Source organism: Pectinophora gossypiella, chromosome 15, assembly GCF_024362695.1.
Source record: "Pectinophora gossypiella chromosome 15, ilPecGoss1.1, whole genome shotgun sequence".
NCBI classification, from domain to species: Eukaryota; Metazoa; Arthropoda; class Insecta; order Lepidoptera; family Gelechiidae; genus Pectinophora; species Pectinophora gossypiella.
The window spans coordinates 4110914-4126238 of record NC_065418.1 but is presented as its reverse complement, the minus strand read 5'-3'; the positions used below and the strand labels follow the sequence as shown (position 1 = coordinate 4126238).

General features: G+C 37.8%; 2 protein-coding genes across 4 annotated transcripts in view; one reads left to right on the top strand and one right to left on the bottom strand.

The window, feature by feature from the left end:
* LOC126373095 (semaphorin-2A-like) overlaps positions 1-15325 on the top strand; it is a 624036-nt gene that overhangs the window by 403429 nt on the left and 205282 nt on the right. The window contains exon 5 of the mRNA XM_050019093.1: positions 1434-1572. Coding sequence (XP_049875050.1) covers positions 1467-1572 — 106 coding nt within the window. The 5' untranslated portion in view covers positions 1434-1466. The remainder of the gene's footprint in view (positions 1-1433; positions 1573-15325) is intronic.
* LOC126373138 (uncharacterized) lies at positions 7033-12821 on the bottom strand. Of its 3 annotated transcripts, none has more exons than XM_050019161.1 (3): positions 11412-12821; positions 10842-11024; positions 7033-10203 (listed from the first exon to the last, which is right to left on the bottom strand). In XM_050019161.1, the coding sequence occupies exon 3, from the start codon at positions 9664-9666 to the stop codon at positions 8173-8175; it is 1494 nt and encodes a 497-aa protein (XP_049875118.1). In that variant the 5' UTR covers positions 9667-10203; positions 10842-11024; positions 11412-12821; the 3' UTR covers positions 7033-8172. The 3 variants fall into 3 exon arrangements, with proteins under 3 accessions (XP_049875118.1, XP_049875120.1, XP_049875119.1); XM_050019163.1 differs by having other exon boundaries at positions 11412-12810; XM_050019162.1 differs by lacking the exon at positions 11412-12821 and having other exon boundaries at positions 10842-11398.

Genomic DNA, 15325 nt, shown 5'->3' with positions numbered 1-15325 from the left:
TACTGCATTTTTTAAGCTTCCGTCGCGTGAGCAGCCTTAATGGTTAAAGTTACATATAAATCATGTATGACGGAAATATCTAAATATATAAAAGGAGAAACTGACTGACTGAATGACTGACATATCAACGCACAACCTAAACGGCTAAACGTAGGCACTTGAAATTAGGAAGGGACGTAGCTTAGGTACCGTAGAGGTGCACTAAGAAAGGAATTCCCGAAATTCCCACGGGAACAGGAATTAGCGGGAAAACCCTTTTGTATAAAAATTATAAACCGCTTAAGTTAGACGCTTGAAATTTGGCATGCAGGTACCATAGTTAACTTAAAGCTTAGTTGCAACTGTATATTGCAAAATTCCCACAGGAACGGGAGTTAGCGGGAAAAAACATTTGTATGATAAAATCTAAACCGCATAAGATAGATGTTTTCAATCTAGCATGCATGCTACGAATAAAAGCATGCATGCATACCTTAGTAAATATAAATTTTAGTTATGGCTGTATTTTGAAAAATGGGAATTGGCGGGTAAAAAAAATTGTATGAAAAAATCTAAACTGCATAAGTTAGATGCTTGAAATTTGACATATACCTTAGTGAATGCAAAGTTAAAAATTTCCCTGGGAACGGGAAGCGAGTTAGAGGCTTGCTCGCGGTAGTGGCAACCAAGAAACGTCGCGGCCGCAGCGGCGTTTGTGGGGCGGCGACAGCGGTGGCGAGGCGCGGAGGGGGGGCAGATACCCGAGTGAGCAACCGGAACGCGGCAGATGCGTGAGGGCAGACGTCGTTGATGGTCGTGTCAAATATTGAATTTTGCGGGCGAACTTTTCACTATTCTTGGATGGTTCAAATCTTTCGTAGGTAGTTTTCTGTTGAATTTTCCAGGCGGACGTTTTGCGGCGTATTTCTGTTGTAATTTTTAAATTTTGTTTAAATTTTCGAAACTGATCGTATTTTCCTAAAATATCAAACCAAATCATAAACTAATAATCTAGAAATTAATAACAATTCATTATTTAACTGAGCTACTTATACTGTAACCTCATTTAAAAATAATAAAATTAAGCATTTTTTAACCTTTCTCCCACACACACAAAGATCTTTCTTTTATAACACGCCACGCGGACGGAGTCGCGGGCAAAAGCTAGTGTATTAATAAAATTTGATTTTATGAGTTTGGTCTTTTTCGTTTTAACTGACTTCAAAAAAGGAGATTCTCAATTCGTTGGGAGCTTTTTTGCCCCTTCCCACTTTAGGTGGGGACGGCTTTCCTTATATTATTGCATTAAGTCTTGGGTTGTCAGATCGGGTAAATTTTCTGTTTGCCGAAGTTTAATTATGCTGACACGTCACAGCGCGCCTTCTGCGCCTTTTAATTTGCGGGATATATTAGGAACTGTATATGATGTAACAACGCAATTATGTTTGTTCCAGGAAAATGACGCGAAGGTAAAGAAAACCTTCAAGATGGATGAAGTGGTTCGACAGAAGCAAACGATGACAGTGCTGTGGCTCTTCACGGCGTTGGCTGCTGTCAGCGGCATCAAAGTGGTTATAGAACCGTTGCCTAAAGGTAAGTGGCATTTTATTTTAGAAACTTCTTTTTCAAATTATAACATTTTTATTACAGATTAAAATAAATAATTTAATTATGGGTAAAGACATCGTTGACATGTGAAAGTAAGACCTGTTACATTCTGAAAAAGTACAAATGCTGCAAACGTTTACAATGAACATTTTTGCGGAACGGATACTAAAATATTGAAATCGCATCATAGACTTAGAAGTTTTACGCGATGAATCGAACGCTTTAGGTTACCGTACGTGCAGGAATAATTGAATTTGAATGATTCTCCAGAATAACGAAAGTGTTACGTACAACTATTTTCAGAAAACGCATCTCAATCAAAAAGCATGTCGCTAATCAGAAACGGTACGAGAACTTTGTCCTTTTGCCACCATCGTCCGTGATCAACTAACTGCGACGCAAAATAAAAGTGCACGTCACAAACAAAAGAGATACTTTTTGAACCCGTCTCTCAGAGTACACAAAATCGAGCGCGCACTTAATGTAGTTTTTTTAAAGGGCCCCTCTCTAAAGTCTGAACTTATCTGGGAGTTCGCTTTAGCTTTAGTTTCGTTTAATTTCCCATCGTCGTTGTCTTGGCGTTCATTGCTGTCACACACCCCGACACTTTTGTCCCCAACCACTAATAACCGTTTGGAATTAATTTTTATTCCACTCTCGACGCCTTCTATTTTCGGACGGTCCTCTTTATTGTTTTCGCATTAATTTATACTCCACAGCTGTGGGTAACGTGGATTTCTAAGGAGTTTTTATCTGCCTTCCAGTATTCTTTCTTTTGACAGTGAGAGCTCCTATTAATATTAATTAAAAGTTTGAATAATTGAATGGATTCGGAATTGTTCTCGGTTGTAGAGATTCACTGCCACTGAGTTAGGGCAATAATTAAAACTTGAGATGGAAAGGTCCATTATTTGTCTGAAAGTGACAGCATTTTAACAGCCACATTTCACTTACTTCGTCTCCTAAATTACATTAGCATGTCTCAGTTACACACCGTTCAAGTTTCTAGAATTTCTCAACCATCTATCTCTACAATTATTAAAGAAAATTTTTTGTCACTTATTTGCTCAAACTAATTAAAATGTACTTATCCAAAACTGCTTAAAAGTAAGTACATAACTTACTTTATTAATCACGTTATTATAATTCTATTTGTAGGAATGATAAAAATACCTAAATAATGTTCTTTATTTAAATATACATTAAGAAGGTTAACATTTGTAACATCTACACATAATCGAATTGACATTATCACAAGAATAAAAATAGTAAGTATTCAATCGCCCCTTTCTTGGAAATCTATAACCTGTACAAACACATCTATACTCCTAAACTAATACTATTTCTCCCAGTCTAATACAACCGTACACATGATCACCACGTCTACGATAATATCCTACCTTTGTTTGCGCCAATAAAATAAGTGAAATAAATAATAATGCACGCTATTAAAACAACTTACAACACAAGTCACGAAGGAAAGGTACAATTAAGAGTTTGCCGTCGGCATACGAAACACGCAGTCGCATTCTTTCACTGCTTAAGGTAATTACTGGGGAAAAATCACATAAAAATGTGAAATAAATGTTAAAACAAGCAAAAAGTTCATTGAAATGGTGTTATTGGCTAACCGGACATGATGTTTTGGTTTTTGGTATTGCGAGTGTCAAAAAAAAATGAAAATAAACTATATATTGGAATGTTGTAGAATCTGTTACCGGTATAAACGCTTTTCCTAATGGGAAGTGTTCTAGTGTTAACCTTATATGTGAAAAAAAAAACAAAGAGCAGAAGATCCTTCCGTTCATTTAAAGTGCTAGCCACCGCTCCGTGGTGTAATTCAAACCTAAGACATCACAGTAAGAGTCAAACACTCTTCCAACAAGGCTACCACGGCCACACATAAGGTGTAAGCAGTTCAGGGGCCTGTTTCATAAAACTTACAATTGTAAATTACAACGACAATTTGGTGTTCATTACGTAGCTAATATGAATCTGCAAAATATTCGTGATCACACACTTCGCAATGTACATCAAATTGTCATAGTAATATACAATTGTAATTTTTATTAAACAGGCCCCTGGTTATATTGTAAGTATGCAGCTGGCGTTTTTCATCGTGCCGATGACATACCCTCATAAAATCTTTGGAATCTGACTGACACGATACGACACGACTACTAACTACTTTTTATTACGTTGGATAGAATATTTTAATTGATAAACATATATAAAATCACGTCATTCTTACCATCAACGGTCGATGATAACACATATAGGATGAAAGGTAAGTAAACAAAGAAAATTAAAGAAGGTGGACCAACCTTATAGAGAGACCGGAGAATGCAGTATGATCCGTACTCAATAGGTAACATGTTCGTAACATGGACGGCGTTTCCTGAGCAAAACGAATCAATGCGCCCAATTTCAAACAGGGAACCGCATTGCGGTGGTCCAAGGCAAATATTACGGCGAATATTTCACATGCATAATTAATTTGTGTACCTATAAAAATATTTCATAATAAGAATATTTTATCTCTTTGTCAGTAACACATTTACTATTATAAGACCGCGATGCGGTTCAGCACCTACACGTTAGTCTATAGGAACCCTCGGTGAAGAGTGGTTCCTAGTATCGATCGAGTGGTGACATCTTACGAAGGCTATCCATCGTTGGTATCCATCGTTGGATGGCTATCCAAGAGAGAGAGGTAACGTACCAGAGGTACATATAGATGTGTCTTTATTTAAGAGCTTATCGGTGGAGTAATCGCTTTCAATACTCCATAGATAGGGCGTACGTTACCTATACGAGCCCAATTGAAAAATAGAGGTATAGTCGAATAAAACTATTGATCTCGTTTTCTTAAAATTTAAATGGAAGGATATTATATCATTAGGTCACTCTTACGCTGAGTTTAAATTTGGTGAGAGGTTAAAAAGAAAGATGTCAATTCAGCAGCTTTTTTAATTTTTAAACTCAGCGAAATTTTAAGGTTCTGTTAAAGTACAATGACACCCAGTCAAACGCAAGTAACAACACTTCTGTGTCACTCATAGATCAGGGTAAGTAGTCGGTTTTCCTCGTGAGGGTAGTTCCTCGAACACCGTAAGTCGATCAAATTTTAGGATATTTTGTGTTCAAAATATCCTAAAATATTTTTATCTTTTTGCAAATATTCAGTTAGAACTTACATAAGTCTCCAACTTACGTAAATTCTAACTGGATATTTGCAAAACGACAAGAAAAAGAAGAAGAGAAGTTTGGAGTTTTATTTTTGCGTATATTATGCGCCGGATTTCGAAGCTACCCGAGAACGTTCTTATGTTTGAATTCACCCGCCACATCTGTATAAACGGCTCAACGTGCCTTCCGAAGCACGGAGGAGCTCGAGATGAAAACTTTTTTTTTTGTCACCCATCCTATGACCGGCCTTTGCGAAAGTTGCTTAACTTCAACAATCGCAGACCGAGCGCGTTTACCGCTGCGCCACCGAGCTCAATCTCTCTCTCAATATCCCTATCCATCCATAGGGAAGGCCCGTGCCCCAGCAGTGGGGACGTTAATGGGCTGGTGATGATGATGATGATCTGTATAAGCGTCAAAATCTCATAGCACGATGTCGTCGACAACTTACACCACACACCCCCGCGTCTGCCGCTGCAAGGCAGTAGATCTAGTGCCAATTAAAAGTATAGATGGTAACATGTCGACGACGAATGGCCGCGCTCATACCCGGACATTGTCGACCGTTTTATGTGCTCCGCATCCGTCCTACGGAGTGTTCGAATTTTAAATGGATGTTGGAACTGTCTTTTTTATTTAGTTTTTAAAAAAGTTTGTCATATTTTTCTTCAAATAAGTCAGCGTTAATCTTTTGATGTCTAAATTCTCTCGCATGATCTCTTTTTAAATCTTTAAAAAGTTTATTTTTTTATTTCTGCATTAAAGGCTGGTAACCTGTCTCCGTATGGTCCAGATCATCATGTTCGTCGAAGTGGACCCTGCACATTGTCTCTTGGTCCCGAATTTGATTCCCGGATTCCCAATTTTACGATACAAACTTTTCTATATTTCTCTTTTTCTTCACCAATCGTTGCTATGAACCTAGATGACTACAAAGTCAATAATAAAAGTAGCTTTAAAAAGAAAATTATTCATCATTCTTTACACAGTTCGCATAAAACGTGAATCCGACGTAGATCTTAAGATGCTTTTACTTAACTTTTACGATGAACTGCAGTTTAACGGTGCAGTTTAATTACATTTGTACTGTTCAGTAATTTGGAGGCTTCACATTTTGGTTACATTGTTCTCAGTTGATGTCTTGGAAGACATAGCTGACCTTAAAACTAATTTTGGTGACAACTAAGTTGTAAGGTTTTGGTGGAAGAAATTGGCAATATAGTCCCATTGCCTCTGTTAGTGTTTTATTTTATTATTGTTCTTACGTATTACAGAACACAATTTCTTTTTTTCTTTTTTTTCAATCACGCGTATTCTCTACCTGATGGAATAAAAAAATAAAACACATTTAAATCGAACAAGTTGTTAATAACCTCAAGTACGACCTCTTAGGTCTATACCACGGAGAACGAATATAATGTATGTGAACTATAAGCTGGAAATCACATACATACCTACTTACACGATATTTCAGTACCAAGTATCGAACCTTATAATTTTGCCACCAACCAACTGCTTATGATCACACGCTTGGATAATTAAAGGTTGTGTAATATGAACGGTTTAATATTTCAGCAACCCATAAACCAATTAAAAGTAGTTTTAAAGAAAAAGTCTTTTCAATATTTTCAAGATCAAACAAAGCCAAGAGGTCAATGAAGGACTTTCCAGGCCTCGTTCCTCAAATACAATATAGATGGCGCTGTACACATTTTTCTTCGTCTATCCTTCTAATTTCATAGATAACAGACATATGCATTTTTTATCTTTGTTTTTGGCGAAAGTGATGACCCTTTTTATTACACCCAGGCACAATTACATCTTCCACCCGTTATTATTCTGATCAAAATAAAGAGAAACAATATAGTTAGCAACATAATTCTATACACATGTGAGTATCAAGCAATTTTTTTTATATTATGCTTCTGTCATTACATTGTATTTTGGAATAATTATGTACCCGAGTAATGAGAAAATAGGTAATTATCACAACGCCATCTACATTGTTGTTGGTGAACGTAGCCAAGAAAGTCATTGGAAACCTACGTGCTTTAGTCAATAACAACAAAAGTCAAAATTGAGTTGCCTTAGCGTCATACCCGCAATATTACACTGTACAGAAATGTCCACTAAATGATAATGTGTAAAAATACAATAACAATTAAATAATTTCACAGTCAGTGCCCTTAAATAAACAATCACTTGCCCTAAAAGTGTTGGAGGCGATGGTCGCTCCGGTAAATAAAACCCCTTCGAGATGTTAAAGTGGACTGTATTAGAATTAAGAACTAGGAAATATTTACATAAAGTTAGGAGATATAAGAAAACGTGCCTCGTCGGCAAAGTCCGTGGCGTAAAGTCCTGTAATATTGCCATAGGACAAAATATTGCAGTAAAAATAATATAGACCTTGATGTTGCCAACATGCTGCGGCCTCACAGAATATGACTTATTTTTAAATTGAAGTAATTAACCTTTTAAAGCACAACTTATAGAGTAGAATATCAAACTATTAAAGACATACTACTGAAGTGAAGCTAATCAATTCAATGTAAAACATTCATTTTAATGTATTCTATGAAGCACATGAATAACATTTCTTTTAAGTTAAGTGAAAAACAATCTAGTGAAAACTTTAGACACATAAGTACAAATAGTAACCTTTTACATCTGATACAATGCCTTTATATAAGTTAAAGAAAAACTATCGACCAGAGTATAGATGTACAACAGTTTTAAGAAATTGTTATTATTAAAAGAGAAAACATTACATCTCATAACAATATTTGTAAGAAAACTGTTTGCAAAATGAAAACATTAAAATAATAATTTTATGTAACTTATTCTATATAAAAATATCCTATAATAGGTATGTAAGTAAAACATAACAATGTATCTTAAGGTGAGTAAAAAACATAAGCATCAATCTTATAAAACAAAATAACTTTGTAATCTTATTCTAAAATTTACCTACCAATGCATGTAATGCTCATTCCGAATAATGAGTTGTGTAACGTGAATTTTTAAATAATATCAAGGGGTATTCCTTAACATAGGTAACATTAGCATGGTTAAGCCTGCCCCCTACTCTTAAAAGGCCCTGTTCATCTACAAATGGAAACAAAGGCTTTAAGATACCTACCTTTCAAAACAATAACCATTTCCTATAGAGTGGAATTCCTCTTTAAGTGAAGCAAAGTAATCATGTTTCAAAACCAGTCTCAATGCATTATTTAAACTCAGCACTAGACAAATAGTTATTACGTTTTTTATCGTTTTTAGATTTAATATTGCGACAGAATCTCAGTACATAAGTAAACTCGTGTTATTTTTGTATGGACGAATACTTGTAAATATAATAGATTACCTCTGCTTGCGATTGCGCGACCATGGAGATCACGGCGCTGGAGGACGGGCTTCAGGTAGGTTTGCAGGTGACCCGGGTGTAGCAGACTTCAGCTCAGGTAAATTAACAGGTAAGTCCATATGTTCATTGAATGAATACTCACTGTTTCGCAGAAAGTCTGGGCCGTGCCACCATAACTTGGAGTGTGGAAGATCACTGGGGTTAATACCTCTGCTTACTAGATCGGCAGGGTTATCAATAGTATTAACATAAAGCCAGTGAAAGTTGGATGTTAAGTCGCAAACAACTTTTATTCTATTTGCCACATATGCTCCCAGCTTTGCCACCTCTGTCTTCATCCAAGCAAGTACTATCTTGCTATCAGAGAACAAGTATACGTTATGGATGGGAATTTTTAACTGAATAGTTTCATACACTTTTTTAACTAACTTTGCAAGTAACAGACATGCATTCAACTCAAGCCTGGGAACAGTTAGGCTTTTACTAAGGGGATTAATCCTGGATTTAGAGCAAAGTAAACTTAGCAGGACCTCACCTGTCGACGATGTGACCCGCAGGTATGTACAGCAACCATAAGCCACCTTGCTGGAGGCATCGGCAAACCCAATGAGCTCCACCTTGACTGCTTGTTTCACAGGAATATTCCTACTTAAATAAATTGGCTCTAACTTATTCAAGCTTTCTATAAATTGTAACCATTCATTTTTTATGTTTTCAGGGAGAGGAGAGTCCCAACCTACGTTTGCAGACCATATCTTCTGTAGTATGACCTTTGCCCTAACTATAATGGGGCTTGCGTAACCCATGGGATCGAAAAATTTGCAAACGTAACTTAAAATATTACGCTTAGTTACTCGTTTAAAATCGTATGGTCCAGGGGATGAAATTATGAAAGAATCGTCACTTAAATCGACATTCAAACCTAGTGCTTTAAAACTCTGATTCTCTGGGCTAGGCAGCTCATTTAAGTGCCGCTGTTCCGGCAGTATGTCAGACAAGACGTCAGGGTTGTTGGATGTCCATTTATGTGTCTGAAATCCACCTCTAGCAAGCATTTCCCGCAACTCATTCTTTGCTGTAACTAACGTAGATAAGTCGTCATTAGAATATAAAATGTCATCAACGTAACAACAATTATCTAGAATAAATGAAGCTAATGGGAGCTCATTATTAAATCGCGTTGATAACTCTTTTAAACAGCGTGTGGCCAGGTAACTAGAACTTTTTAGCCCGTACGTAACGGTATCCAATTGAATACATTTAATGTCCTCATTTGGACTGTCCCGCCACAACACATTTTGTAAGGAAGTGTACTGAGGATTGATTCGTATGTTTCTAAACATATGGCGAATGTCAGCCGTAATCGTGTACGCGCCGAAACGGTACAATAAAATGATATCAAAGAGGTCTCGTTGAACAACAGGTCCATTCAATAGCAAGTCATTCAAAGACACTCCCTTGCTACCCTTCAATGATCCATCAAAAACAGTTCTTAAGCGAGTTGACCTACTGTGTTCATTCATGACAGCAAAATGAGCAAAAAAGTATAGGGGATCCCTAGCAAAATCGTATTGCTCAATGTCAACATAATGCGCATGGTTCAATTTTATAAAATCTTTAATAAAGCTCTGATATTCAGAGAAAGACTTCTCATCTTTATGTAATCGTTTTTCTAAACTCAAAAATCGCTGAAGTGCACTATGGAATGAATCACCTAATGTATTGCTTACCTCATCTAAAGGCAATTTCAAAGGCAAATCTAATGAAAATTGATTGTCCTGCAACTTCACAGAGTTTTGAAATATATTTTCGCAGAGCTCTTGCTCTGTAGTTTTTTCATTATATACATGTGGTACACTTTCAGCTTCCCAAAATGAACTTACAGCATTATTAAGACCGTTATCACAGCTTTGACAAAACAAAGATACAACCTTATCAGCCGCATGCTGGTCTGCAACACTACCTCCCACTACATAGCCGAACTCGGTGTTTATGAAGCGCGGTGTGGGCAGCTCATTCTGCAATGAGAGGCGCTCTGGCTCCGTGGATGGCAGTATCACCTGAAAAAATATGTCCGCACCCATAAGCATATTAATTTCCCCAGGCACATTAAAGTTATCATCTGCAAGTGGTAAGGCAGGTGGGATGAACATACACGACAAGTCAATCTTGTTTTGTGGGAGTTTGCATGTGATTGTGTCAATGACATGGCAGTTGACCGTAGTTGAATAGTCAGACTTCAATGAATAGACATGCAACGGAAGGGAATAGGATATTTTGGTCTTTGCATTGGAAATACCAACTATATCAGCCGCATTCCGCTTAGGAGTCATGCCTAGCATATTGACAAGCTTGCTGGTAACAAACGAAGCCTGTGAGCCACTGTCTAATAAGGCCTTTATGGTGTGCTCCGTGCCATCCTTAGCAACAACCTTGACACGGCAAGTGGGAAGGATCACATGTGCATTGTCACAAGAAAAATTGCATGACTGTATTTTATTGACCACTTCCTCAGCGTGCAGTAATGTATTATGTGCTTGCCTGCATGTAGCGCATCGGAAATGGTATCTGCATTTTTTAGTGTGTGAATTTAAGCATATCTCACACAACTTGTTAGCCCTAACAAACTTTATTCTGTCAGCGACAGCCATACATTTAAAATGCGGGCAGTTAAATAATTTGTGGGTTGTGGACTTACATTTCAGACATCCGGAGGCTCCTGAGTCGGTTGCGATGTTGACAGCCAGTTTCTTCCTTACCATACCCTGGTCTGCAGTTTCCAGAGCCATGGCTCGTCGTTCTAGGTACTCAAGGAACTCCTTGAGGGACGGGTCAGCCTTCAGGTCTCGTTCCATCTGATATGCTCGTGCCGTGTAGGTATCTAGTTTGCGAAACAAAAGACACAATAATATGGCATCCCACGATTTAACTGAGTCGTCTAAGTTCTTTAAAGCCGCAATTTCCTGCCTAACTGTCGATATAAACTCGCGCAGTTGCACTGAGGTTGATTTTGATACAGAGGGCATATCCAAGATTGTGTTAATATGATCACAAATAATCAAGTGACGATTGTCATATCTACTGTTAATTAATTGCAATGCCTCTTCATAGCTCTCATCTAACAAAGGTAAGTTCTTAATTAAGTCATAAGGCTCATCTTTTAACAAAGTCCTTAAATAGTACATGCGTTGGATATTGTCTAACGAACTGTTGTTATGAATCATACTGTTATACAGTTGAATAAACGGTTTAAAGTCACCGTACTTACCAGTGAAAGGTTTAATTTGAATTTGAGGCAGATTGAGTTTGGCAGCCGTGGCAGACGACGTTGACGGCGTGTTAGGCTTCTCGGTACGCATAGCCGTACCAGAGAGCAAAGACAGTTGGCTGCTCAGGGAACTAAGGGCCGAGTAATACTTGTCCTCCATGGACTCTACATCCTCCTTGTCGTCATCACTAAGCTGTATTATTTCCACATTAAACTGCTCGTACTCCTTGAACGAAGTCTCGAGCCGCGACTTGCGAATGTTTAAGGTGTCCATAGTCGCCTTGTTGAATTGTTCACTAGCCACAAAATTAAAAATCCGTGTCAACGTGCCCTTTACGTATCCTCTTGCTGCAATTAAATGATGAAAACGCTCGTCGTCTGCCATTGCCGTTAATAACAATTACAATAGTATATAACAAACGAATAAAACTTGTATAAATATAAAATGTAAAAAATGAAATTATGATTTAACGAAAAAATTAAAATGGCTGAATGAGTAAAAAATTCAAAAAATTGTTCGGAGATTCGTTCCTCGTCGCGCCGGTAGAGCTTCACTGCGTCACCTTGCTGTGATTGGTTGCCGCTCTGCGTCAAATTTCCCGCTCGTCCGTGATTGGCTGAAATGCTGTGCCGCCGTTGTATTATAGGCCGCACGCACACGGCACACGGAGTGAGTGAGTGGAATAGATGTTGCCCTCTTGCGGTAAATATGTGCGACGAAGACACCGATCAATGATACCCAGTCAATATTGAAGTAGATTGAAGTGAAAAAATTGAAGTCACTTTTATAAAAAAAAATAAAAAATTGCCGCTCACGATAAATTTTGCGTGTAGCTTGAAAATATGAAACAGAATTGATGCTCACGATTATGTAGCGTGAAAACATGTAGGTTTGTTCCTTCTTCTATAATCTTCTTATCGCTGTTTCTGCAGCCTATTATGTAGCGATGGAATGACTAGGAAAAATTTTGCCGCCAAACCTCGTAGGCGCGAAGCGTTTGAAGTTGAAGTTGAAGTGAAGAATGTATAGAATCGCCGCAAATTCCTATTTTGTTGCGATAGATGGCTCGTCCATTAATAATTCGACGTAAATCGCTGCCACCCGTCGTAGGAAAAATGCTATCGTTGACTTTATGTTGACGACACTTTCCCGCCGCCGCGCTGCTTTCTTTGTCTTCAAAGTCACTGATTTTTCCCGGTCTCGTATGGACCAATGTTGGAGGCGATGGTCGCTCCGGTAAATAAAACCCCTTCGAGATGTTAAAGTGGACTGTATTAGAATAAGGAACTATGAAATATTTACATAAAGTTAGGAGATATAAGAAAACGTGCCTCGTCGGCAAAGTCCGTGGCGTAAAGTCCTGTAATATTGCCATAGGACAAAATATTGCAGTAAAAATAATATAGACCTTGATGTTGCCAACAAAAAGTGCCCTTATACTAGTTTACTTATGTTAGCGTCCTGACTGCACTACGTCCGTACGATTGAAAAAATCAAATCAAATCAAATAAAGATAAGATAAGATTAAAGTAAGACCGAGGAGTAAGGTAAACATAGCTCAGCAGCTGGTGGGGATCTGAGAGTTACCTTTCTATAAATAGTATTATTCGTTATTCTATGTTACAGCTTTCAAAGGCAAAATCGTTCTTATTTAGAAACATACTGTTTCAAAGCGAAGCCCCGGGGTCGATTTGTGACACTAAAACAAATGACGCGCGCCCCACGGTCGATTGACGGTGGGACAGTCAAAATTGCGTCGCGAAACGTCGTACCCACATAGAACTGCAGTGGACAGTTGGCAAATACTTTTATGGATTGTGTCGTGTGGGTAAAAGGTCGAAAAGAACTGCTAATGAAGCGGATTGAACTGGTTTGTAACTGGTTCGATAAGCAATTAGTTTTGTAACGTGCTTGTAAATTGCAAGTTGAGCATACATATATATATAAGGTTGTGTTTTTAAATCAATAACTATTTTTTAAACTTAAACAAAAGTTTTGTCACTTAAGGAAATTAAAAGTAATACTCAAAAAAATATTTCTCGTGTAATACTATGAAATATACACTTCTCATCAAAAAAATCGAAACACCTTGCAAGTTTACGTTTTGTCAGGATTATCAGAAAAATGTGTACATTTAGGAATAAATGTTAAATGTCGTTTAATAGTGAGTAATATGAGCTTATCAAATCTTAATGTTAATGTTCTAAATTTAAATGAATTTTTCATAGGTTTCGTATTTTGTTAAATGAGTCATTTTTATTCCGTATGGAGTATAAAGGAAATGGATAAAACAACACACGTAAATGAAAAAAAAAGCTAAAAAACGTTTATTTGATAACTTGTATTCCCTCCCCGAGCTCTAATTACTGCTTCCATACGGTTCTTCATCGATCGGATGAGAGTCACGATCACATGCTGTGGTATATTGTCCCATTCCTCTTGGATTGCATCTTGCAGCTGGCTAAGTGTTTCTGGGGCAGGATCTCTTGCTCGAATTCGTCTCTTTAATTCATCCCACAGATGTTCAATGGGATTCATGTCCGGGCTTCTTGCTGGCCATTCCATAATAGAGATATCGACTTCGTTAAGATAATCTCGTACGAGGCCCGCGGTGTGAGCCCTAGCATTGTCGTGCATGAATATGAAGCCGTTGCCAATAAAATGTGCATAGGGCATCACATGAGGCTCGAGACACTCTTCGACGTACCGATGACAGTTTAGTGCAGGCAGACGTGGCCCAGACACGAAAGCAAGCTCTGTCTTACCGTCGGCGCTGATTCCTCCCCAAACCGTCCACGAACCGCCACCATAGCTGACCTTTTCTTCAATGCAGCATTGTGCATAGCGTTCTCCGTCTCTTCTGTAGACCTTGTTCCTTCCGTCGTTACCATACAGCATAATTTTACACTCATCAGAAAAGAGAACTTTGCTCCACTGTAGGTATGACCAATTTAGGTGCTCACGTGCAAAGTTAAGGCGCGCTCTTCGATGGTCTGCAGTTAATTTCGGCCCATTTGCTGGCTTATGCGGTACCAGTCCACGATCCTTCAACCTTCTTCTAATTGTAGAGTCACTTACAGCCACCCTTCGTACAACACGAAGCCGCTGCTGCAGTTGAAAAGCGTTAAGGCGTCGATTTCTTAAAGAAGTTGTTACAATAAATCGATCATCTCGCTCAGAAGTGACCCGATTCCTGCCAGATCCTGAACGGCGCGTGAACAAACCAGTCTCCCGATAACGTTTATAGACTCTATGAACAGATGACAGGCTTAGATGCAGTCTTGCAGCTACAACACGCTGACTAAGGCCAGAATCCAGCAATGCCACAACTTGGGCGGCTTCTGTGGGCGAAGTATCCATACGTTTTAGAAAAAAAACCTTTTTTCAGACGTCCCAAAGTCACAGTATTGAAATAAAAAACAAAAAGTTTAAGGATAGGCGCCAATTTTTAGTTTTTAAACGCTAAATGTACTCCAACCCTAAACACACATTTGTCTCAAAACAGTGATTCATTTCGTTTATAAGATAAACAAATGAAATTCTAATTTTGAATTTAGAATTTTCGCTTATTACTGTAATGGCCAAACTGCCAGCTATACATTTATGTATTTTTTTTCATCGTATGAATTCTTTTTTGTGTTAAATTCGGACAGAAACAATGAAAACGGAAGTGTTTCGATTTTTTTGATGAGAAGTGTAGTTAGTGTTTTATATAGTTTATATACCTAGATATAAAATAAAATATATAAAATATTTTAGACAAAAAAGTAAGCAGACCTTAAATAATTTAATTAAAATAAAATTCCAAAGGTTCTAAGGGTTTTTACTTTCATGTTGGAGAGTACATAATTACTCTAAATGACTATTTAGACTGGAATTATAAGTTAATTTTATTTCTTGTGTGGGCTGTGAA